Consider the following 27,842-nt stretch of genomic DNA (forward strand, 5'->3'; position numbering starts at 1 on the left):
GAGATCTGATAAAGTGTCTTACTTAAGGGGGCGGTTTGTTAGGAATTTGTTTATGTTGGACTTGAAGACATCCAAGTTGTAGGCAGGTGGGAAACAGGTAAGCGGCAGAGAGTTCCACTGGCGTGCAGTTCTAAGAAAGAAGCTTTGCTCATGGAATCTACGTTTGAATTTAGGCACAGATAAAGAGGAACGAGGAATTGGAGCTCAGACGAGCAATTGCCATGGAAATAACGATAAAACAAAGACAGGCTCGCAACGTCTCTTCTGTGGGAGAGAGGTTGCAGGGAAGAGAAAAGGGCCTCCCTCACTAAGACATGGAGTCTATTTTGTACTCTGTCAAGGCAGGATAGGCTGTTTTTAGCAGCTCCTGCCCAGATGTGGCAGCAGTACTCCATCCTTGGACGTACTTGGCTTTTATACAGATAGAGAATTGCATCAGTAGTGAGATATTTTTTATTATTGTAAATTCCCAATTTTCTATTATTTAACTTTATTATTACTTCAACTTATTTTCCATCGTGGTCACCTTAGTTTATTAAGTAGTTATGGAATGATTCCAATACAATTACCGATTCCGATTCTTTATAAATCTATAAAGATTGTTATTTTGTCCCGATTTCCGTAAAAATACATTTAACTTCATTATTACTTCAACCTATTTTCCACCTTAGTTTATTCCAATATTTTCCCAGATTCCAATACAATCACCGATTCCATACTAAATCTCCAATTATTTAACTATAAGATTGTTATTTTGTCCCAATTACTGTAAAAATACATCTTACATGTGCCTATATTTTCTCAAACATAAAAACACACTTGTGGGGGCGGGGGGTGGGGGTGATCTAGAGATTTTAGTCTTACGGGAAGTTTAAAATCAATAACTATTTATTATTTTATTATTACTACTACAAGCAGTGGAAGATGTTTCTTAAACCAAAATCAAATAGAAAAGTATCTTAGGTAAATACTTTTGCAGTTTTAACAAAAGAGCTACAATAATATCAGAGCGTCTCCATTTACACTGAACATCTACAGAATGCCAACATCAATAAATTACATAGGAATGAGTCCTCTGTGAAATTTTCACAGGTCCCGCTAGTATTTGAGCATAATCAAAATCTTAAGGTGCTTAGGCATCTATGTTACCACATTATTAGTCGCATGCAAGCGACTCTATAAGTCAGTCGATCGGTCTGTCCGTAACACTTTTGTGCTTCGCCTTTTTGGTTAAGATCAAAGGTCTGTTGTTAATACATGCTGTTCTTAGCTTTTTAAGCTTTTCTTGGCCTTTTGGCTAAGATCAAAGTGTAATATCTGTTCCGGCAGATACTGCAAGCAATGACCATATGTGGGGGCAACTCCACATATAATACCTTGGTCAATGTAGGAGAAACCCTTGATACCAATTGTCACTATCCAGCTCCCCTCCTCCCCGGGGAGTTGCTCCCCATTTCCCCTTCACTCCTCACATTAAAAATTGGCCTTGCGTCTAATTTGCTTGATGGGGGAGCAAATGAATACCCTTTTCTTGGCCAAAAGGCCAAGATCAAAGTGTAGTATCTGGTTTTACTACATGCTGTACTTATGTTTGTAACTTTGTGATATAAAGTGGGGGATCACTTTTCTGTATTAATTTAATGTAAAATGATCACCCACTTTACAACCAGTCAGTCTCAAAGCCATTCAAGTCATTCTCCAGATCATTCAAGTTGTTTTTGAAGGATTCCAGTTATTTTTTAAGCATTCAAGTCATTCTTAAGGTCATTCAATTCATCCTTAAGTTCATTAAAGTCATTCTAAGTCATTTACTTTTCATTTATTTAAGTCATTTCAGCCCATTTTTCGGTCATTTTAGTGTATCTTTAAGAATTTCATGTCAATCCTACATTCACGCATTCATTCATTATATGAGAGCATGCAACTAATGGCTATCGGCCTTGTTTAAAGAGAGACTCCATCAAAAATACTTACTCCCTCCTGTCGTCTTTCGCTGTGCCTAGATAACTCCTTTTAAGTTGTCCATCTGGTTTATTCTTTCTTTTTTTTTTTTAATTTTTTTTTTTTTCTTTTTTATTTATTTATTATTTTTTTTTTTCGAAAATTAGCTGTAGCACGTCTTTTACTGAACTATGTTTCATAAATTTTGGAATTGATATTAATTTCGACTAAGGGTGTATAAAAGTCATTTACTTTTTATTTAAGTCATTTCAGCCCATTTTTTGGTCATTTTAGTTTATCTTTAAGAATTTCATGTCAATCCTACATTCACGCATTCATTCATTACACGGGAACACGCGACTAATCGCTATCGGCGTTGTTTTTTAAATAGTATTTGCAAATTCAATTTGCATATTATTGTTGGATAAATGCCTTTTCTCCATCGTGGTCACCTTAGTTTATTGTATACATATTTTTGCTTATCCTTAATATCAACAATTCAAACTATTTCATATATTGATTGGTTTCTTTTTGGCTTAGCTATGCAAACTGTATAGCTAAACTATTATGAGGTAATCATTTTCTGTTTCAATTCATAAAACTGGTTCAAAAGTGACTGTATTTGATGATTAACCATTGCTTGGTGCCTATATCGTGACAACTCACAGGAAATAGACGATGCCAACTTTATTAGAAAAAAAAATAAAATAGAAAAGATTGTAAAAAGAATCTCGTTAAAAAAAGGGTTGAGAAAATTAACAAATATAAAAGTTCACTACAGTATTTTCCAGCGAAAAATGAAAAAACACTTCCTTTTAATTTTCCTGGCAAACAATTTTTAATTCAATGTGTCTAGATCTAACATATAAAATGCTATATGCCTATCTAGATATTTTCAAACTTTTCTGAAACTAAAAGTCGCAGCCTCAAATGATTTGGACTTTTCACAGGCCATTCTTTTATAGGTCTTTAACCAATTAAAATATTTTTTAGGGGTAAAATTTTTTTTTAAAAATCGTTATACATTTTGTACATTCATCTATATAAAAGCCAAGTACGTCCAAGGATAGAATATCTGGGAAGGAGCGGCGAAAAACAGCCTATCATGCCTTGACAGAGTACAAAATAGACTTCGTGGCTTAGTGGAGGATGCCCTTTTCTCTACCCTGCAACCCCTCTCCCACAGAAGAGACGTTGTGAGCCTATCTTTGTTTTATCGTTATTTTCATGGCAGGTGCTCGTCTGAACTCCAATCTCTGGTCCCTCCTCGCCAATCTTTCACGAAAAACACCTGTCTAGCTGAATCCACTGTCAAAAATTTCCCCCACTCTATATCTGTGCCTAAATTAAAACGCGGATTCCATGAACAAAGTTTCTTTCTTAGAACTGCATGCCTGTGGAGCTCTGTACCGTCTGCCTGCTTCCCTCCGGACTACAACTTGGATGTCTTCAAGTCCAATGTTAACAAATTCCTAATAAATAAACACTTCATCAAATCTCCACACTAACGTAATGTACTTGCAATAACCCTTATCCGTGAGTGGCTTCCGGGCCTTGATAAGTGGTGATCAGTGTGTAAAAAAAAAAAAAAATCTTAGTTAATTTTTAATCGGTTCATATGCGTGTCACGTTGATACAGTGGTAACGTCACCAGCTTTGAATGTTGAGCACGTAGTACAATGGGGAAAGGAGTGGCTGGTTACTTTTAATGCATCTAAAACCAAGCTTCTCTCTTTACATCATCAACATTCTAATCCAAATTTGTCATCAATTGAAATGAATGGCTCTCGTCTTCAGGAGGCCTCAAGTTTTGACAAGCTTCTGGGCTTGACCATTACTCCTGATCTTAAATGGAACACGTACATCAAATCTGTTGCCAAGGCCGCTGGAAAAATGGTGGGATCTTCCTATCGATCCGGTAGATATCTCACTGCTGATGCTATTCTCTATCTATATAAGAGCCAGGTACGTCCAAGGATGGAATACTGTTGCCACATCTGGGCAGGAGCTGCTAGAAAGGACTTGTCCTGCCTTGATAGAGTTCAAAATAGACTTCGTAGCCTCGTAGGAGATGTCCTTTTCTCCTCCTTGCAACCTCTATCTCACAGAAGAGATGTTGCGAGTTTGTCTCTGATGTATCGTTATTTTCATGGAAGGTGTTCAACTGAGCTTCAATCTATGGTCCCCCCTCGCCAAACTTTCACAAGAAACACTCGTCTAGCTGTAAACACTATCAATAATTTCCCCCACTCTTTATCTGTGCCTAAACCTAAACGTAGATTCCATGAACAAAGCTTCTTTCTTAGAACTGCACGCCTGTGGAATTGTCTTCCGTTTTCCTGCTTTCCGGCTGACTACAATATGGTTGTGTTCAAGTCTAAAGTAAATAAGTTCTTGATGAGCCGTTCTGTATAAGTTATCAAATTTACCAAATTTTCATTACTAATGATTACTATATTGTCCAATTTCTACTGTACACTCTTTAACCCTTATCCTTGAGTGGCCTCTGGGCCTTGATAATGTGGCGATGCCTTTGTAAAAAAAAAAAAAACAAAAAAAACCTAAATGTAGATTCCATGAACAAAGCTTCTTTCTTAGAACTGCACGCCTGTGGAATTGTCTTCCGTTTTCCTGCTTTCCGGCTGACTACAATATGGTTGTCTTCAAGTCTCACGTAAATAAGTTCTTGATGAGCCGTTCCGTATAAGTTATCAAATTTACCAAATTTTCATTACTAATGATTACTATATTGTCCAATTTCTACTGTACACTCTTTAACCCTTATCCTTGAGTGGCCTCTGGGCCTTGATAATGTGGCGATGCCTTTGTAAAAAAAAAAAAACGAAAAAAAAAAAAACCTAAATGTAGATTCCATGAACAAAGCTTCTTTCTTAGAACTGCACGCCTGTGGAATTGTCTTCCGTTTTCCTGCTTTCCGGCTGACTACAATATGGTTGTGTTCAAGTCTAACGTAAATAAGTTCTTGATGAGCCGTTCCGTATAAGTTATCAAATTTACCAAATTTTCATTACTAATGATTACTATATTGTCCAATTTCTACTGTACACTCTTTAACCCTTATCCTTGAGTGGCCTCTGGGCCTTGATAATGTGGTGATGCCTACGTAAAAAAAAAAAAAAAAAAAAAAAGTTTCAATTCTAGCTGATGGCACCCAAATACATTATTTTTACTTTCTAAATCATGACTCTATAATAATATATACAAAATTCGGACAAATTAAAATATCATATTTAAATGTCTGCTGCTAGTAATCTACATATATATAAAAGCTTGGCATAATAATCTATTGCCTAATCGTGGCCATTGTACTTTGTTCTGTGATGTCAGCAGGCACATGACTTTGGTGAAATGGCCTTCTATTTACGTAGGCCACTCATATGTGTGGTCACCAACTTTATTTCACCTTAAAAAAAAAAAAAAAAAAAAAGTGTTACCTGTAGTGAGCAACTGCGCAAGAAATGTGTTGGGTGAGGAAACTGACGATGAGATTTCTGTTCTAGGAATAGATGATGATGATGCTGCCACTGTCCGATATTTGTTTCGAACCATGGGAGTGGACTGGAAAGAAAAGAAAAAAAAAACAACATTTTGCTATTTATTTTGCTCCTGATGATGATATGAGCCATTTAGTGAAACGCTGTGGAATATGGAAAAAAGAAACTCTGTATTCCTTGTTGAATAAAAAAATTTGTTGTAAATTTTTTTATTTACAGAATTTTACTCCAAATTTTCATTGATAATATTGCTCTATATTGAATATTGACATTCTTTATCTGGTTGGGATTGTCTTATAAATATTCTTATTTATTTATAGTGACTTAATTTTTACAGTTTTTTATACAATCTGGAATCTGAAAGTCTTTCAATATTTCAGTTATGCATGCATGCATGCATATATATATATATATAGTATTGGTAGTAATTATTAAGTGTGTCTACCAGAATTAATCAGTTTGAATATTTACTTTAACGAGGAGCGTCCCATGGAAATACCACATCCAATGCATCTCTTTGAGAAATACTATCTGCTTTATCCAAACTTCTCTTTGGTGCATACTAGCTACTATAGACTACAATAAATAAATAAAAGAAGAGAAAGAAATTACCTGCTTTTACTGTGGACACAAAAACTACCAACATCCCATGTATACATTTTAGTTTTTATTTGGTAGGAAAGGCTTCACTGACCTAATGGATACCTTTGCTGACTATGAAATCAACTACTAGACTCATTCCAAAAGTAAAGCCTCTTACCTTTTTTTAAATCAAAAAGTTGAAGATCTATGAAGATGCCAGTGGTACCATTAAAACGAGCCACATTTTGTGCTCCAGAATTTTTTTTTCTCTCCATCGAAAGTAATTCTTTTTTTTTCAAAAGGTCTACATTAGGGTTTCCCAACCTTTCTCGACAAATGCTTTCCCCCTCAGAACATTCGGATATTTACTACCCCCCTCCCTACATATTAGTTGTTGTAGTGGTGGTACATAATTAAAACATGAATGATGATTGGATATTCATCGTCAGAAGTACACACCTGTGTCAATAATAATGATGATGATAAAAAATAAAGATGATAATAACGATAATAAAATAAATAAAAAAATAATAAAATAATAATAATGAAAATAATGTTAATAATCATAAAAAAAATAAAAATATGTAGATTATAATTCCAAATCATTCAAAATGCATGAATTGAACTTTGCTTCGGATTTTTTTTTGATTGGTTGTCTCCCCTGTGGCTTTGCCAGGCCACTAATATATATCACAAACCAAACTAAACATTATTCTATATAGATTATAATTCCAAATCATTCCAAATGCATGAAGAAAACCATTACCATCAGTAAATATGTGTATATATATATATATATATATATATATATATATATATATATATATATATATATACACACACACACACACACACAGATACACTCATAGATTATACTTGTATGTTAAAAATAAAAATAATAATAAAATTAAAAAGAAAAAGAAAAAGAAAATAAAAATAAAAAATAATAATAATTATAATAAAATAATAAAAACTATTGGGACCTGTGGAAATTCCACAGGGGACTCATTCATCCCTATATATATATATATATATATATATATATATATATATATATATATATATATATAATTTAAAGGAGATTAGAACAATGGTCTAAAGAGCTGAGTGTATTTTAATGTAACAGTGAAATTACTAGTTTAATTAAAATACAGGAAATAGAAAGTGCTCGTTGTAATTTAGATATATAATAAGCTCGATAGGTAAATATCCTAGAGCTAATTTAATATTTAGTAATGTGCTTGATAATTTAAAAATCAAATTATAATTAAATTAAAAATCCGTTACCATCAGTAAATATGTATATATATATATATATATATATATATATATATATACACACACACACACAGAGATACACTCATAGATTATACTTGTATGTTAAAAATAAAAATAATAATAATAAAATTAAAAAGAAAAAGAAAAAGAAAATAAAAATAAAAAATAATAATAATTATAATAAAATAATAAAAACTATTGGGACCTGTGGAAATTCCACAGGGGACTCATTCATCCCTATATATATATATATATATATATATATATATATATATATATATATATATATATATATATATATATATATATATATAATTTAAAGGAGATTAGAACAATGGTCTAAAGAGCTGAGTGTATTTTAATGTAACAGTGAAATTACTAGTTTAATTAAAATACAGGAAATAGAAAGTGCTCGTTGTAATTTAGATATATAATAAGCTCGATAGTTAAATGTCCTAGAGCTAATTCAATATTAAGTAATGTGATTTATAATTTAAAAATTTTAAAAAATTTTTTAAATTTAAAAATCAAATTTTAATTAAATTAAAAATCAGTTTCATAAGAAGGAACAACAACAAAATCAATTATCTGTACGATCGTTTCGGAAATCCGTGCTTTTTATTTGTGGTATACATGAAGTCACGTAGAACAATTATACATAGTTTTTTTGGTAAGCACGGTCTCCTCATCAGCAAATTTAGGAGGATTTCTATTGAATTGAAAAGACACCAAAAATAAACCTAGCATCAAAAGTAAGGCAGATGAATCTTTTAGTTTTTCTTTTTTTGAAATCAGGAACTGTGTTTAAAGTAGTCATTTAGATGTTTGCTATAGCTTTTTATTTTATTGAATGATGAATTTTAAAAGGGCGACGCTCGTGCAGTAAATTGTTTCCGTTAGCGTATTTTGATTTAAAGACGCTACAGTTAATATATATAGAGAGAATATTTATTTTGCAAGTTTTTAAGGGGAGATAATTGTCATGTGTTATTGGCTTTATTTATTATTTGATTTACGATATATTTATATATATATATATATATATATATATATATATATATATATATAGTATTGGTAGTAATTATTAAGTGTGTCTACCAAAAGAGTGCTCAATGTTTAGACAGAGCCAAAATAAGTTAATTTAGTATCCAACCAAATGGCTACATATAGGCATACATGTTTCGCCGAAACATGTATGCCTATATGTAGCCATTTGGTTGGATACTAAATTAACTTAATATATATACTCTCGTCTTGGGGAGGCCTCAAGTTTTGACAGGCTTCTGGGCTTGACCTTTACTCCTGATCTTAAATGGAATACGTACATCAAATCTGTTGCCAAGGCCGCTGGAAAAATGGTCGGATCCTTCTATCGATCCGGTAGATATCTCACTGTTGATGCAATTCTCTATCTATATAAGAGCCAGATACGTCCAAGGATGGAGTACTGTTGCCACATATGGGCAGGAGCTGCTAGAAAGGACTTGTCCTGCCTTGATAGAGTTCAAAATAGACTTCGGGGCTTGGTGGGAGATGTCCTTTTCTCTTCGCTGCAACCTCTGTCTCACAGAAGAGATGTTGCGAGTTTGTCTCTGCTTTATCGTTATTTTCATGGAAAGTGTTCGACTGAGCTTCAATCTATGGTCCCCCCTCGCCAAACTTTCACAAGAAACACTAGACTAGCTGAAAACATTATCAATAATTTTCCCCACTCTTTATCTGTACCTAAACCTAAACATAGATTCCATGATCAAAGTTTCTTCCTTAGAACTGCACGCCTGTGGAATTGTCTTCCGTTTTCCTGCTTTCCAGCTTTCTATAATATGGTTGTCTTCAAGTCCAACGTGAACAAGTTTCTGATGAGCCGTTCCACTTAGGTTAACAAATTTACCGAACTTCCATTACTATCGATTACTATATTGTCCTTTTGACTACTCTACACTCTTTAACCCTTATCCTTGAGTGGCCTATCGGCCTTGATAAGTGGTGACGTCTATGTAAAAAAAAATATATATATATATATATATATATATATATATATATATATATACACACACACACACACACACAAGCAAACCGTTAATAAACCATGTAAAAAAACACTTTGAAATGAGTTAAAAACATATTTAATCTGAAAAGGAAACACTAGATAAATGGATAGTCCTTAATCTGCGGAGTTTCGAAGAAATACTTTCTTTCTCATCAGAGGGTAGGAATTAGCAAAATGCAGGATCGGATTTTGCATGCAAAAGTATTTGATGAAACAACAAGTAAGTCAAAGATCTTACTTGATAACAAAAAAGTGAAGCAGAGGGAATATGGCGAAGAAAAAGGTGATTACACATGAATGGATATATATATATATATATATATATATATATATATATAGATAGATAGATAGATAGATAGATAGAGAGAATAAATGACAAAAAGTTATATTCCAAAATTCATAATGTTGATCATCTTATAATTTATTCCTTTAATTCAGTTGACGTATACAATTCTTGACAGTATTCATTTCGTAGCGCAAAATCAATCACTTAATTATTATATCAATGAATGAACCTATTATGCCCTTACGAATTGATTGTTGCTATTTCTCCTGATGAGTTAAGGGCATAATAGATTCACTGATTGATATAATAATTAAGTGATTGGTTTTGCGCTACGAAACGGATACTGTCAAGAATTGTAAAAGTCAACTGAATTAAAGGAATAAATTATAAGATGGTCAACATGAACTTTACAATATAACTTTTTGTCATTTATTTTTTTATATTGCTCTGTAATTACATTGAGCTTCTTAAATAAGGATTGGTATATATTATAAGAAAATATATATTTCTACGGAAATATAGAAATATATATCTTTTTTTTTTTATGTAGGAGTCACCACTTATCAAGGCCCAGAGACCACTTAAGGATAAGGGTTAAAGTGTGTACAGTCGTCAAAAGGACAATATCATAGTAATCGTTAGTAGTGTAAATTTTGTAAATTAGATTACTTAAGGGGAACGGCTCATCAAGAACTTTTTTTCAACTTTTTTTTTTAACTTTGACCGCTATTATGACCCTTTAACATTTATTGTTTTGAGCTCAAATCAGATTATTAAGAAACCTATATCTAAAATTTCAAGTGTGTAGACCCAAAATTGTTAGAGGAGTTTGGTAGAGTTCTCAAAGGTCAAATTGTTGAACTTTGACCCCTTTACGGCCAAATTTCTGGCCGAAAACGGATTACAAAGATTTTCCCAAATCTCAATACCCTGTATATCAAATTTCGAGTCTGTAGACTGAAAATTGACAATTATTTGGAAAATATATATGACTGATGGAATTAGAAAGTACTTACTGTAGTTTACTAATTTTATTAATTGCAGACTATTATCCTCATCTGTTTAGTTGTTGTTTGACGACGTTTCGGCCAACTATTCCTCTGGCCTTCATCAGGTGGTAATAGGAACTCCGAATCTCCTAACTGCATTCTCAGCAATTACTGCCTTCCATAGTTGTTGTCCTTTGACCACGTTTTGGCCAAGTAAGCCTCTGGCCGACTTTGGGTAGGACTGAAATCGCTATCTTCAGATAATTCTCACCTGGAACCGTAGAGATTCAACGTCTCTATCAACTGCGTCACGGGCTCCGAAGGGCGATCAAGGTTGGATTTTTTTTTGGATCTTATAAATCTACGTTTATTCAAATAATACTCATCTTAACAATACTGATAATAGTCTACAATAAATAAATTAATATAAATAATACTCATCTCAATAATGAATTGCAATTAAATGATATATATACCATTCGGTACGGACCCGACCATGGAAGATCGGATATTGAATAAACATGGATTTATAAGACTAAAAAATCCAACCTTGATTGCCCTTTGTGGCGCAGTGGATAGAGACGTTGAATTGTCTGAAGATAGCCGTTTCAATCCTAACCAAAGCCGGCCAGAGGCTTACTTGGCCAAAACAGGGTGAGACAACAACTAATAAAGACGAGAATAATAGTCCGAAATAAAAATAAATTAATATGGATGTTCGTGATGTCACCACTCGTTAAAGGAACCGAGATTCTCAGCAATCACTGCGATCTGTAGTTGATAGAGACGTTGAATCTCTATGGTTCCAGGTGAGAATTGTCTGAAGATAGCGGTTTCAATCCTAACCAAAGCCGGCCAGAGGCTTACTTGGCCAAAACGTGTTCAGAGGACAACAACTATGGATGGCAGTGACTGCTGAGAATGCAGTTAGGAGATTCAGAGTTCCTATTACCACCTGATGAAGGCCAGAGGAATAGTTGGCCGAAACGTTGTCAAACAACAACTAAACAGATGAGGATAATAGTCTGATTTGGAGTTCCTATCCCGTCGCGGTTACCACCTGCCCGATATTGGTCAGTATGAAGGTACCAATTCTTCTCCATGACAACGCTCGCCCGCATGTTGCTTAACTGATCCTGCAAACGCTGAACAAATTGGGCTACGAGACTCTGCCTCATCCGCCATATTCACCAGACCTCTCGCCCACTGATTATCATTTTCTCAAGCATTTCGACAACTTTGTGTGCAAAAAATGCTTCAAAAGCCGAGATAATGCTGCATCGGCCTTCAATGACTCTATGTTAATGGGATAAATAAACTTGTTTCTTGTTGGCAAAAATGTGTCAATTCTAATGGTTTTTATTTCTATTGGTTTTGCACCAACCTAATACTTGATAAAATGAAGTGATTTTTTTCATGAGAACTTTATTTCATAACGAGTATGTAGAATATATATATATATATATATATATATATATATATATACACATAGTAGCGTCCAAAACTAAGGGACAGAATTTTAAAACATATATATACAACAACTACGGATGGCATTAATTGCTGAGAATGCAGTTAGGAGATTTTGAAGTTCCTATCCCGTCGTGGTTACCACCTGATGAAGGCCAGAGAAATAGTTGGCCGAAACGTTGTGAAGCAACATCTCAGAAAGATGAGGATAACAGTCCGTGATAAATACATAAATAATACTCATCTCAACAATGAATTTCAATAAAAAAAAAAAATGGAAGATCGGATATTGAATAAACGTGGACTTATAAGACCAAAAAATCCAACCTTAATCGCCCTTCAGCGGCCATGGCGCAGTGGATAGAGACGGAAGACAGTAATTGCTGTGGATGCAGTTAGGAGTTTCAGAGTTCCTATCCGGTCGCGGTTACCACCTGACAAAAGCCAGAAGAATAGTTGGCCGAAACGTGAAACAACTAAGAAGATAAGGATAATAGTCTGTAATAATAATGGTGGGATCTTTCTACCGTTACATGCTGTGCGGCGTACCCCAAATAGCAGAATATTTCTCCCTCTTATAGTTTGACAAAAAGAGAAGAGGACTATAAAACACTACCAATAATTCCCCACCCCCCACCTTTATCTGTGCCCCAACCTAAACGCAGATTCCATGAACAAAGCTCTCATCTTGGGGAGGCTCCATGTTTTGACAAGCTTCTAGGATTGACTTTAATCCTGATCTTAAATGGAACACGTACACCAAATCCATTGCCAGGGTTGCTAGAAAAATGGTGGGATCCTTCTATTGCTCCAGTAGATATCTCACTGCTGATGCAATTCTCTATCTATATAAAATCCAAATACGTCCAGGGATGGAGTATTGTCACATCTGCGCAGGAGCTGCTAGAAGCAGCTTATCCTGCCTTGACAGAGTTCAAAATAGACTTCGTAAATTAGTGGGGGATGCCCTTTTCTCTTCCCTGAAACCTCTTTCCCGCAGAAGGGACGTCGTGAGCCTGTCTTTGTTTTATCGTTACTTCCACGGCAAGTGCTCGTCTGAGCTCCAATCTCTGGTCCCGTCTCGCCAATCTTTCACGATAAACACCCATCTAGCCGAAACCACTGTCAATAACTTTCCCCACTCTTTATCTGTGCCTAAATTAAAACGTAGATTCCATGAACAAAGTTTCTTTCTTAGAACTGCACGCCTGTGGAACTCTCTTCCAGTTTGCGTGCTTCCTAGCTGACTACAACTTGGTTGTTTTCAAGTCCAACGTAAACAAATTCTTGATGAACCGCCCCCTTAAGTAATCCAATCTAACAAATTTCCATTAATAACGTCTACTATGATATTATTCCATAGATTACTGTATACTCAGTAACCCTTATCCCTGAATGGCCTCAGGGCCTTGATAAGTGGTGACTCCTCTGTAAAAAAAAAATAAAAAAAATTTAAAAAAAAAAGGTACTTGTACAGTTTAATCAAAAAATGAAAATATCGAAAAAAAAAAAGGTTATATTGTACGGATCCGTTTTGGACTGAAGATCTTTGAAAAAAAAAAAATTCATTTAATTCAATCGTTTTTTTTTTTTTTTTTTTTTTTTTTACAGCAGAAAAACACGTTTTCATGACAGCACGTTGAAGGTAGACATCTTGGAATTTTTGAATTTTTGTTTGGATTTTTAGAACATGCTATGGGGAGATAACTCAATTAAAAGCGCCGACACTCCCTCCCCATCTTTAATACTAGCTTTTCTTCCTAAAAATCGAACCTTTTGCTCGGTATCATAACAAATTGTTTTTTCGCTGTAAAAAAAAAAAAAAAAAAAAGTACTTGATGAAATTAAGCGAAATTTTTTTTTTTTGAGAACTTCAATCCATAACGGATTTTTTTTGTTTTTTTTTACACGGTGTTCACCACTTATCAAGGCCCGGAAGCCACTCAGAGATAAGGGTTATTGCAAGTACATTACGTTAGTGTGGAGATTTAATTAAGTGTTTACTTAAGAGGGCGGTTCATTAGGAATTTGTTAACGTTGGACTTGAAGACATCCAAGTTGTAGTCAGGTGGGAAGCAGGCAGACAGAACAGAGTTCCACAGGCGTGCAGTTCTAAGAAAGAAGCTTTGTTCATGGAATCTACGTCTTGATTTAGGCACAGATAAAGAGTGGGGGAAATTTTTCACAATGGATTCAGCTAGACGGGTGTTTTTCATGAAAGAAGATTGGCGAGAGGGGGACCAGAGATTGGAGTTCAGACGAGCAATTGCCATCGAAATAACGATAAAACAAAGATAGGCTCACAACATCTCTTCTGTGGGAGAGAGGTTGCAGTGAAGAGAAAAGGGCATCCCTCACTAAGCCACGAAGTCTATTTTGTACTCTGTCAAGGCAGGATAGGCTGTTTTTAGCAGCTCCTGCCCAGATATGGCAGCAGTACTCCATCCTTGGACGTACTTGGCTTTTATACAGATAGAGAATTGCATTAGTAGTGAGATAATGACCTAAGCTATTTTTTATTATCGTAAATTCCCAATTCTCTATTATTTAACTTTATTATTACTTCAACCTATTTTCCATCGTGGTCACCTTAGTTTATTAAGTAGCTATGGAACGATTCCAATATTTTTCCCCGATTCCAATACAATTACCGATTCCATACTTGATTCTGATTCCGATTCTTTATAAATCTAGAAATATTTTACAATAAAAGTGTTATTTTGTCCCGATTACCGTAAAAATACATTTAACTTCATTATTATTTCAACCTATTTTTCACCTTAGTTTATTCCAATATTTTCCAGGGTAGAGAAAAGATTGCAGGGTAGAGAAAACGGCATCCCCCACTAAGCCACAAAGTCTATTTTGTACTCTGTCAAGGCAGGATAGACTGTTTTTTTGCAGCTCCTGCCCAGATATAGCAGCAGTATTCCATCCTTGGACGTACGTACAATATAAACTTTTTTTCGATATTTTCATTTTTTAATGTCTTGATTAAACTATATAAGTACCAAAAGTAAAAGAAATTAATTTAATAATACTCATCTCAATAAAAGAATTCCAATTAAATAATATATATACTTACTGCAGGTATTACAAAACCTTGATTCCGGTTAGATGAAGATGTTTTGCTGAACGAGTGCCGTTTACGTCCTGGTACTATACCACTTTGTAAAAGTCCACTTGTTGGTGAGGATCTGTTTCCGGCACCATCATTCGAAGAAGGCGAGTTATCGATCGTCGTCGTTGTCCCGTCAAGATTCAACACCCTACTGCTACCACTCTCAGAAGGCGTTTCCAGTCGAATAACTGAGCTAGCCCCTACCGTCTGAGGCAGAATTGGTCCTGCCTGGTTTAGAGCACTTGCTGATTGTGCAGCTGTGAGCATTGTTGGTATGGAACTGCCTGTTGCACCAACAACTGGAGTAATGTCCCTTTGGTTCATGGATGATAGCTGCGGCTCAGTAGACGGTGCTGGTGCTAGAATCGGAGTCGGCGCGGCCTGAGGTTGGTGTCCAGATTGTTTGGAAGGCGTTGCTGGGTCTCTGTAGACACTGAAGATATTTTTAAGCAACATAAATTCAACATCTTTAGACAAAGGCTCGTCTTGGGAGAGTGGAGTAGTTGCAGCAGTAGCTGCAGCAGCAGGGGGACCAACTGTTGTGCGGGAAGATAGAGGACTGTGCCGTTGTTGAGGTTGCTGTACAGGCTGCGTCTGCTGGTTGGGGCTGTGTGATGCTGCCCGCAGTAAAGACTGGGTGCTTGAAGGCTGTAACAGAATCTTGTTCAACAGACTGGCATTATCTGACTGAGGAAGAGTGACAGGCGCTTCTGAGGTCAAGGGCCCAGACACCCTCGGAAGGATCTCCGCTAAAGTAGTCACGGGGCTGCAAAGCGGAAAATGGGGAAACACAGACAGTGCCATGGAATCATCTCGTTGAGATGTTGGCACTGTCGGTATCTCCAAAGGCAAAGTGGATGACGGCACCACATTAGGCGAAGGCATGCCAAGTTGATGTTCCTTCTCTCGTAGTTGTTGGCTTGTAAGGTTCATCACAGGTGACGCTGCATCCATTCTCACCTGTAAGGATGGTGCAAGCTCGTTATCCATTGAAATGAGAAAGCTGTCAGGTATTGACTGAAAGAAAAGTATAAAAAAAAATTTTTTTTTAATTTACTTTGAATAAAAATGATTTTTTTTTTTTTACTTATTTCCAAACCAAACAAGGTATATTGCTATGTAGATGTAAGGGGGCTACTATTTGGAATCACGTCTAGTAAAGGGATTTAAGGGAGTTGAGCAGCGGGATGTCTGTTCACGTTACATTTAAACTGTTACATGTTAGTACAGTAAGAGAAGCAGGAAACAGGGAGGGAATTCCAAAGGTCAGCAGTCCAAGGTAAAAAAAAAACAAAACTATTCAACATAACACTGACACTGTTTTCGCTTGAATTGTAAAAAAAAAATGCTACAATTATTAAATAATATTAGTTGTGATATTTAATGATAAAATTGCAAAATTAAAAAAAAACTCAGTTTTATTTTATCAGGTTGACAAGAAAGTTCTTGCGGTTTTAAACTTGAATTAAGATGAATTTATTTCAGCTCAAACCAAAATTTATTCATCGAAATAAGCACCATCAAAATCAACACGCTTTTGCTAATGCAAAACCAGTGTATTTATGCCAGTAATGTAAAAATCTTGCATTCTGAAGTTGAACGAATTGGGCTATGAAACTGTCTCATCTATCATACTCTCCAAACCTCTTACCTACCGGCTACCATTTCTTCAAGGATCTCGAAAACTTTCTGCATGAGAAATGCCTCAAAAACCTAAGTGATATCAAAAACGCCTTAAGCAACTTCATTGCCACCAAAACGCAAGATTTTTACTGGCATAAATACACTTGTTTTGCGTTGGCAGAAATGTGTTGATTTTGATGGTTAAAACAGAGGTCTTCAAAGTTTTCGGACAGAGATCCATATTACCGACTTTTTAGAACTACGCGCATAAAAAAAAAAAAAAAAAAAAACAATGATATGTCTTATAATATTCTGCTAAGAGAACGCGTGTGCATACGAACACTGAACTCTCACACTAATATATAAACAGGCAGAGATTATGTCGACACTTCCCTGCAAGAGTTGCAAAAAGCTAACATGGTTACCTTCCCTAATGAGGATATATATGCGACCGGGGACCGCTTGTGAATTTCATGCTCCCGTGGAACTTCCTCCAGTTAATATCAAAATTAGTGCAAGTCTTTAATTTTTAAGTAGTTATTTTGAAGTGGAAGATTTGTGATATTTGCTATTTAATGTTTGGTTTGGTTGGGGGTTTTTTTTTACAGCATATCAACCCTTTTCAGGTTATTTAATGCTGAATCGAGTTATTTTGGGAATAATATTCATGTTGCATCCAGTTATTTTGTAGAAGGTTTTTATTCTTCAAATTCTTTGTATCTTCAATCGCTAGTTTGTAGTGTTCGGTTTGGTTGTTTTATAGTGGATTTTATCATTTTTTGTTTCCTGCTCTGCAGAACATGAATGAGTTTTGCAATAGGAGGAAGGGTTACATTATTAATTTTTGGTAAATTTTAAGTTAGGAAACCAGTCAGAAAGTGCAGGGAAAGAGAAAGAGGAAATGGGAAGAAGGAAAGGGATAAAAGGTGGGTTGTTGGTTTTGGCTTTGCAGAACATAAAGTTTCGCAAAAAAGAAATAAAAACAAAAAGCATCGTATGTTTAGACAACCTAATCTGGTAGCACTATTGCTATTTAAGTCCTGTCCGCTACTTAAAATCATTGAAACGAAACTACTTAATTGCTCTTGACATATCAAAGGCCTTTGATAGGGTATGGCATAAAGGTTTACTTCACAAGATCTCCAGCTACGATACGGCTGGAAATGTTTTCTCAATTATTAAATCATTTCTCTCTGATAGGTTCATAAGAGTAGTAGTTGATGGGCAAAAATCAGAAGCTCACAGTATTAATGATGGAGTCCCTCATGGGTCCATCCTGGGCCCAACTCTCTTCCTGATCTACATTTAATGATCTTCCAAATCACATCCTTACATCATTCATAGACATTTTTGCTGATGACACTACCATCTATGGTAGCACATCTAAGACAGTAAACGACCAAGTTCTCTCCGATTTTCTCTCCTCTGATCTTGATCACGTTGTACAATGGGGAAAGGAGTGGCTGGTTACTTTTAATGCATCTAAAACCAAGCTTCTATCTTTACATCATCAACGTTCTGATCCCCATCTAGCATCAATTAAAATGAATGGCTCTCGTCTTGGGGAGTTCTCAAGTTTTGACAAGCTTGTGGGCTTGACCTTTACTCCTGACCTTAAGTGGAATACATACATCAAATCTGTTGCCAAGGCCACTCGAAAAATGGTTGGATCCTTCTATCGATCCAGTAGATATCTCACTGCTGATGCAATTCTCTATCTATATAAGAGCCAGATACGTCCAAGGATGGAATACTGTTGCCACATTTGGGCAGGAGCTGCTAGAAAAGACTTGTCCTGCCTTGATAGGGGTCAAAATAGACTCGTGGGAGATGTCCTTTTCTCTTCCCTGCAACCTCTATCTTGCGGAAGAGATATTACGATTTTGTCTCTGCTGTATCATTATGTTCATGGAAAGTGTTCGACTAAGCTTCAATCTATGGTTCCCCCCTCGTAAAACTTTCACAAGAAACACCCGTCTAGCTGAAAACACTATCAATAATTCCCCTCACTCTTTATCTGCGCCTAAACCTAAACGTAGATTCCATGAACAAAGCTTCTTTCTTAGAACTGCACGCCTGTTGAATTGTCTTCCGTTTTCCTGCTTTCCAGCTGTCTATAATATGGTTGTCTTCAAGTCAAACGTAAACAAGTTTCTGATGAGCCGTTCCACTTAGGTTAACAAATTTACCGAACTTCCATTACTATCGATTACTATATTGTCCTTTTGACTACTGTTCACTCTTTAACCCTTATCCTTGAGTGGCCTCTCCGCCTTGATAAGTCGTGAAAAAAAAAAAAGACAATACTGATGTTTGCTTGTTCTTCTTTGTTTTTTTTTCCATACATGATTATTTTTCTTTTCTTTTTTTTCAATCATTTTTAAAGTTTAAAGAAAGAGGAAATGGGAAGAAGAAGGAAAAGGTTGGAAGGAGGGTTGTGTTTTTTGTTTTTAGTTTCACAGAACAATTATTTAGTAGAAAAACAAAAAGCATCAATGTTAGGTGCGTTTCGTCTCAGGAAGCCAATATCTTCAGACAACCTGATTTGGTAGCACAAGAGCATATTATAATAATAATAATAATAATAATAATGATAAAAATAATAATGATAAAAATAATAAAAATAATAATAAAAATGATAAAAATAATAAATATAATAATAAAAATAATGATAAAAATAATAAAAATAATAAAAATAATGATAAAAATAATAAAAATAATAAAAATAATAATAAAAATAATAATAATAATAATAAAAATAATAATAATAATAATAATAATGATAAAAATAATAAAAATAATGATAAAAATAATAAAAATAATAATAAAAATAATAATAAAAATAATAATAAAAATAATAATGATAAAAATAATAATAATAATAATGATAAAAATAATAATGATAAAAATAATAATAATAAAAATAATAATAATAATAATAAAAATAATAATGATAAAAATAATAATAATAATAATAATAAAAGTAATAATAATAAAAATAATAATAATGAAAGTTTTGTTGAGAAATAGTTACATGGTAGGATGATGTAAGTGGGCTGGCCTGTGTCGGAAAACCTTGATTCCTTGACGTACACAACATATCCGAGATCACTGAAAATGAATAAAAGACAAAATAATTTTTTTTTTTAATTTTTATTATTATGATATAGATAAAAAAATATTTTTATTATGATATAGATAAAAAAAAAATGTTTTTATTATGATATAGATAAAAAAATTTTTTATTATTATGATATATAATTTATTTATATGATATATAATTTATTTTGGAACTTTTATCTGCCTGTCTCCGATCATTGACTAACTTTGTATATATATATATATATATATATATATATATATATATATATATATATATATATATATATCTCTAACTCTCGGTTACTATTACATCATTTTACTCAAACTTTCGACATGTGACTTTTAATCACGTTTTCTCTATTCCAATCTGTTATTTTGAAACTTACTTGTTTGAGTATTTTAACATTCATTTCATCAAGGTCGCATTCCTGGTTCTTTTGTTTATTGTTTTCCAAGATCTGTTCCAAATTCCAAAAGCTATAAACATAAGTGTCTTTGTACACAAACTAATTCTACCGACAAATACTAACGTTCTTTTATCTAACATTTTCAACTTTTAATAATTATTTACCTAACTCAACTATCAGCAAGGAAAAGCAATGTCACTCCAGCATAATTTAACACTAAGGCTAAAACACTATGTTTTGGTTTCGATTCTAACTAGTGACACCCAACTCATATTTCTTTATCTTATTTTTTTGAAATCATTACTATATATATTGGGTACAATATAATAATCAATTGAGTATTGACTGTATAATAATAAAAACAAAATCTGCATGGATTGAAATAAAAATATATTTAAGTCTACTTTACGACCACGTCTTTCTGGACCATTCGTTGGATCAAGGCAGCCTCTCCTGGTCATTCGTTGGATCAAGGCAGCCTCTCCTGGTCATTCGTTGGATCAAGGCAGCTTCTCATTTCTCGTGGACACTTGTTGAGTCAAGGCCATTTCTCTGGGCCATTCGTTGGATCAACTCAACTTCCCTGGGCCATTCGTTTGGATCAACTCAACTTCCCTGGGCCATTCGTTTGGATCAACTCAACTTCCCTGGGCCATTCGTTTGGATCAACTCGACTTCCCTGGGCCATTCGTTTGGATCAACTCGACTTCCCTGGGCCATTCGTTTGGATCAACTCGACTTCCCTGGGCCATTCGTTTGGATCAACTCGACTTCCCTGGGCCATTCGTTTGGATCAACTCGACTTCCCTGGGCCATTCGTTTGGATCAACTCAACTTCCCTGGGCCATTCGTTTGGATCAACTCAACTTCCCTGGGCCATTCGTTTGGATCAACTCAACTTCCCTGGGCCATTCGTTTGGATCAACTCAACTTCCCTGGGCCATTCGTTTGGATCAACTCAACTTCCCTGGGCCATTCGTTTGGATCAACTCAACTTCCCTGGGCCATTCGTTTGGATCAACTCAACTTCCCTGGGCCATTCGTTGGATCAACTCAACTTCCCTGGGCCATTCGTTTGGATCAACTCAACTTCCCTGGGCCATTCGTTGGATCAACTCAACTTCCCTGGGCCATTCGTTGGATCAACTCAACTTCCCTGGGCCATTCGTTTGGATCAACTCAACTTCCCTGGGCCATTCGTTTGGATCAACTCAACTTCCCTGGGCCATACGTTTGGATCAACTCAACTTCCCTGGGCCATTCGTTTGGATCAACTCAACTTCCCTGGGCCATTCGTTTGGATCAACTCAACTTCCCTGGGCCATTCGTTTGGATCAACTCAACTTCCCTGGGCCATTCGTTGGATCAACTCAACTTCCCTGGGCCATTCGTTTGGATCAACTCAACTTCCCTGGGCCATTCGTTGGATCAACTCAACTTCCCTGGGCCATTCGTTTGGATCAACTCGACTTCCCTGGGCCATTCGTTTGGATCAACTCAACTTCCCTGGGCCATTCGTTTGGATCAACTCGACTTCCTGGGCCATTCGTTTGGATCAACTCGACTTCCCTGGGCCATTCGTTTGGATCAACTCAACTTCCCTGGGCCATTCGTTTGGATCAACTCAACTTCCCTGGGCCATTCGTTTGGATCAACTCAACTTCCCTGGGCCATTCGTTTGGATCAACTCAACTTCCCTGGGCCATTCGTTTGGATCAACTCAACTTCCCTGGGCCATTCGTTTGGATCAACTCAACTTCCCTGGGCCATTCGTTGGATTAAGCAACCTCTGAGTCAATAGTTGAATCAAGTCAGCTTCTCTGGGTCATTCATTGGATAAAGTCAGTCTCTCTGGGCCATTAGTTGGATCAAATCACGCTGTTTGTGATCTTTTGTTGGATCATATGAGGAAATCCTTTTGTCGAACTTGAGAATTTGCATAAAATATTTTGTTTTCCATTCTTATAAATGTCTCATTGACCTTACCATCAAGTGGCTTTTACCCTTGATAAAAATATTAAATAGTAACTAGTACATTCGATAATTTAAATTCATAAGGGAGATGTTAGCCCTTAAACGGGAAACAAGCTTCCACGCTTCCAAACTTTCACAAAAAAAACCCTCATCTAGCTACAACCACTATCAACCATTTCCCCCACTCGCTGTCTCAGTCTAAATGCAAGTTCTATGAACAAAGCTGCTTTCCTAGAACTGCCTGCCTGTGGGACTGTTATGCTGGTATGCTTTTCAGCTGACTACAACATGGTCATCTTCAAGTCTAATGTAAATAAGTTCTTGTTGAACCATCCCCTTAAATAATCAAATTCTACCCAATCATCACCACAAATGATCATTATGCTGCTGTCTCATTAACTATTAATCCTTATCCTCGAGTGGCCTTCAGGCCTGCATAAGTGGTGACTCCCTTGTAAAAAAAAAAAAAAAAGAATCAATTGGGATCTACCTGATGAGGTTTTTAATTCAATAATAAACATTTGATCTCCCCCTTGAAGGGGAGATAATACCACAAAAATAATTAGCAATGGGATTCGCTTGGTGGCAGGCTTTGCTGGCTCGACTGAGAATTGATAGAAATAGATTTTAATGCTTATCCTCAAGTGGCCTCCGGGCCTTGATAAGTGGTGATGTGACTCCTTTTGAAAGAAAAAAAAAATGTCTAGTGAATTCAGTTGAAAGAAAGTATATAAAAAGTGCTAAGAAAAAGTGAACCCCGCCCCAAAGCCTTTGCCAGACATACGAAAAAAAATGCACACACACTCAAACACACATGCACACACATTTTCACTTTTATATAATAGACTGGGGGGGGGGGACTCGGCATTGCCCTGGTGGTTTGAGGTGTGTGTGTGTTGGGGGTGGGGAGGTAGATCAAAACAACCCTGTTTAAAAAAAAAAAAAAACGTTGGCCGGGTGTTTGAAGGGGTAAAAGAAAAAAAAGTTTTAGTAGGAAAGTAGGCTTGAACCCCGACCCTTTGTCACGAAGGTGGAAACAAAATGGAAAACAAAAGCCTACGGCCTAACCATCTCGGCCACGAGGGTAAAGGAAGTAATAAGTGTCTTAAGTTAACGTTTATGAAGTGAAATAAACTGGTGCGAGAAAGTTAAATCGCGTGATGTTTGACCTTGAAACATGACGTGGCTGCAAGCCAGTTTTCGCTTTTTTTTTATACTGAAAAGCGAAAGAAACACATGGTGATCAAAAAATCTGAAAAAATAGCGCGTGAAAGTCGAGCAAATTAAATACACATGAGAACCCCGGTCATAACTCGTAGATATTATGATTTAGACATTATATAAAAAGTTTTAAGAAGGAGTGACCCGATCGAGAAGCCTGGCGAAAAAAAAAGCCTTTAGCGGATATACATAAAACTGCACATGCACACAAACACACACACATTTTCGCTTATATATATATATATAGATGGACTCACTCTGAAGTGGCTCTAATGTGTCCATGAATTCATCCAGATTTGGTTGAAGTTGTGTAAGACCTGGCTGAAGAAGTTCGCCATAGCCTGTCTGACCTGTTGGAGAGAGAGAAAAAAAAATACAGAAAAAAGAAAAAAAAAAAGGATTTTTTTTCAAAGGAGTTGGGTTTGAAGACTATGACAATGCAGTCTTGTAGAAGAACACGGTTAGGCACAAGAGAAGGAAGTGAAAAAAAAACGATGACAATATTGAAGGATTTCAATAATTTTTAATTATAAAATACTAGCAGGGATATCCAGTGTTGTCCGAGATTGAATGATAATGAATAAATGTTTAAACAGCCCATATTTTTATTGTCATCGAAACAGGTGAAATCACCCATTTTTCAATCAAATCGGTGAAATTGCCTGCTCTAGTTGGGGACCCATCGCTGTGTATCGGGAGGAAGCTTCACATGTTTCCCCACAGTGACTTTATCCACAATACATTGTAGTTTACATTGCACTGTAGAGAACCTACTGTTGATTTCATTAAATTATTTTATACATAGACTTGAATTAATGCTTAAAATGCAAAAGTCAAGTATCATAGTTCAATTGTGCTCTAAAGAGGTGCATTCAAAATGAATGCACCCTTGTAATATCAAAGAACCTGCTGTTGATTTTATATGTTGGGCCTTTCTGTTTGTGCGATAATAAAATTCTCAAATGCACTTGTGATGTTAGGCTGTATAAAATGTTAACTTTGGTAAAAAAAAAAAATCGTTAGTTCCTTCTTTCATCAGATTTTTTTCGATTATCTATTAGTGATGGGATGATTCAAATATTTTTTTTCAATTCCAATACAATTACCGATTCCGTACTAAATTCACGATTCCGATATAATTACCGATTCTGATTCTTTATACGTGTCTAAATATTTAACTATATAATTGTATTTTTTTTCTCTGATTACCGTAAAAACACACATGTTAAATGTGCAGATATTTTCCTAAACGTAAAAATATACTTGTGGGGGATGATCTATTGATTTTAGCTTCACTGGTGGTTAAAAATCAATAAATATTTATTGTTTTATCATTATTACCAGCAATGGAAGATTTTACTTTAAATAAAATTAAATAAAGAAAGACAATTAAAAGAATCGTTTTACCATCGGAAAATCGGTACACATTTTTCCGATTCCGATACCCTTAAATATTCCGATTTTTCCGATTCCGATAAATCATCCCCCCCCCACTATTATCTATACGTATTGAAGACATTCAGATACAAACCTATTTAAGAACACCGTCAGATGTGTCAAGTACATTTGTGTGAAATTTCATAACTCACACACACACACAGTTCCTTTTATATAGATTTACCAGCGTAATGTGTCGCACAAAGATGTTGTAGTATAAAGTTCCCAAATTTTCGAGGTACACCTCCTCAGGGAAAGAAAAAAATAAGCAGTCGGACAGGTTTGCATACATTAGTGTTAGCTATTATCAAAAAACAATAAGCGAAAAATAAATAAAACTGATTTTGTGCTCAAGTTTAAAGAAATAAATGCAAAAGTGTTGTTTTTTTTTTATCATTCCGATATTCCCATCAAAAGAGTTCAGTGATTTAACTTTTCGTGGACTGGGGCTCAAAATTACTTAGAAGATCAATGAGTTGCTTTGTTGGTGTTTTATGGCATATCAACTACTGCAGTTTACTTAATACCAAATTATTTATTCAATTAGAACAGTTGTTATTATATGTGTGTGTGTGTGTGTGTTATTCATTAAAGCAAATCTTCATCAGATCATGTCAGCCTTCTGTGTCATTCGTTGGATCAAGTCGGCCTCTCTGGGTCTTTCGTTGGATCAAGTCGGCCTCTCTGGGTCTTTCGTTGGATCAAGTCGGCCTCTCTGGGTCTTTCGTTGGATCAAGTCGGCCTCTCTGCGTCTTTCGTTGGATCAAGTCGGCCTCTCTGCGTCTTTCGTTGGATCAAGTCGGCCTCTCTGCGTCTTTCGTTGGATCAAGTCGGCCTCTCTGCGTCTTTCGTTGGATCAAGTCGGCCTCTCTGCGTCTTTCGTTGGATCAAGTCGGCCTCTCTGCGTCTTTCGTTGGATCAAGTCGGCCTCTCTGCGTCTTTCGTTGGATCAAGTCGGCCTCTCTGCGTCTTTCGTTGGATCAAGTCGGCCTCTCTGCGTCTTTCGTTGGATCAAGTCGGCCTCTCTGCGTCTTTCGTTGGATCAAGTCGGCCTCTCTGCGTCTTTCGTTGGATCAAGTCGGCCTCTCTGCGTCTTTCGTTGGATCAAGTCGGCCTCTCTGCGTCTTTCGTTGGATCAAGTCGGCCTCTCTGCGTCTTTCGTTGGATCAAGTCGGCCTCTCTGCGTCTTTCGTTGGATCAAGTCGGCCTCTCTGCGTCTTTCGTTGGATCAAGTCGGCCTCTCTGCGTCTTTCGTTGGATCAAGTCGGCCTCTCTGCGTCTTTCGTTGGATCAAGTCGGCCTCTCTGCGTCTTTCGTTGGATCAAGTCGGCCTCTCTGCGTCTTTCGTTGGATCAAGTCGGCCTCTCTGCGTCTTTCGTTGGATCAAGTCGGCCTCTCTGCGTCTTTCGTTGGATCAAGTCGGCCTCTCTGCGTCTTTCGTTGGATCAAGTCGGCCTCTCTGCGTCTTTCGTTGGATCAAGTCGGCCTCTCTGCGTCTTTCGTTGGATCAAGTCGGCCTCTCTGCGTCTTTCGTTGGATCAAGTCGGCCTCTCTGCGTCTTTCGTTGGATCAAGTCTGCCTCTCTGCGTATTTCGTTGGATCAAGTCTGCCTCTCTGCGTATTTCGTTGGATCAAGTCTGCCTCTCTGCGTATTTCGTTGGATCAAGTCAGCCTCTCTGCGTCTTTCGTTGGATCAAGTCTGCCTCTCTGGGTCTTTCGTTGGATCAAGTCAGCCTCTCTGCGTCTTTCGTTGGATCAAGTCTGCCTCTCTGGGTCTTTCGTTGGATCAAGTCTGCCTCTCTGGGTCTTTCGTTGGATCAAGTCGGCCTTTCTGGGTCTTTCGTTGGATCAAGTCGGCCTCTCTGGGTCTTTCGTTGGATCAAGTCGGCCTCTCTGGGTCTTTCATTGAATCAAGTCAGCCTTGCTGTGCCATTTGTTGGATCAAGTCAGGTTCTCTCTGTCTTTCGTTGGATAAAGTCAGCCTCTCTGGGTGTTTTGTTCCATAAGATCTACCTCTCTGGGTCATTCCTTGGATCAAGTCACACTTTGAATCATTTGATGGATCATATAAGATTCTTTGGATCATTTATTGGATCAAGTGAAGTTAGGTTATTACTATATTTTCTTGGACAGGTTTCCTTCTTTCAGGAAACATAAAATTGTGTTGAGGTTTATTTTTTCAAATACTTTCATTTGTGTTGATATTCGCCACAGTGGAGAAGGAAATGCTTTACAGTAAAGTGTTCTTGCCACATATGCATTCTGGAAGGAGAAAACCATTTTTTAGAGTCAGACAAATATGAAATGCTTTTAATAAGTTTCCAGACTTTTTTGTACATGCATTTAAAATTGTCGTAGACTCTTGAAAATTCATTGTTATATATATATATATATATATATATATATATATATATATATATATAGCTTAATGTGCAAAAGGAAATGAGAGAGTCCAATTCCACAAGGAGACTTATCTGGATAATGCCAAGCTCAACAAGAATATGAAATTAAGTCACAAAACTATATATTGGTAGATATAGAATGAATCATTTATTGAATAATGGAATACAAGCAAAATTTGGAGGAGAGAAGGGACTCTTTATGCTAGGGTATTTCGAAGCCTAATGCTTCTCATCAGAGGAGTAAAGAAGATGCTACGTAGCATGGGGCAAGATGCGGCATCTAGGGTAGGGTTCATTAGGGATGAAAAAGATTAAGAGGAATTATAGAAAGCTGGGGGAAGCTAATAAACCTAATTTCAACAGCAATTAAATAAGTTTCCAGACTTTTTTGTACAGGCATTTAAAATTGTCATAGACTCTTGAAAATTCAGTATGTTATTGCTATAG

General features: G+C 36.1%; 1 protein-coding gene across 1 annotated transcript in view; it reads right to left on the minus strand.

Annotated features, from left to right (window-relative positions):
* LOC145270958 (MLX-interacting protein-like) overlaps nucleotides 1-27,842 on the minus strand; it is a 385,763-nt gene that overhangs the window by 56,111 nt on the left and 301,810 nt on the right. The window contains exons 6-9 of the mRNA XM_080126503.1: nucleotides 23,814-23,906; nucleotides 19,887-19,963; nucleotides 15,194-16,246; nucleotides 5,397-5,520 (exon numbers count right to left, since the gene is read on the minus strand). Of these exons, the coding sequence (XP_079982629.1) occupies nucleotides 5,397-5,520; nucleotides 15,194-16,246; nucleotides 19,887-19,963; nucleotides 23,814-23,906 (1,347 nt within the window). The remainder of the gene's footprint in view (nucleotides 1-5,396; nucleotides 5,521-15,193; nucleotides 16,247-19,886; nucleotides 19,964-23,813; nucleotides 23,907-27,842) is intronic.

The sequence above is a fragment of the Euprymna scolopes genome, chromosome 46 (assembly GCF_053919585.1).
Source record: "Euprymna scolopes isolate OS-2025 chromosome 46, ASM5391958v1, whole genome shotgun sequence".
In the NCBI taxonomy this organism is placed as follows: Eukaryota; Metazoa; Mollusca; class Cephalopoda; order Sepiida; family Sepiolidae; genus Euprymna; species Euprymna scolopes.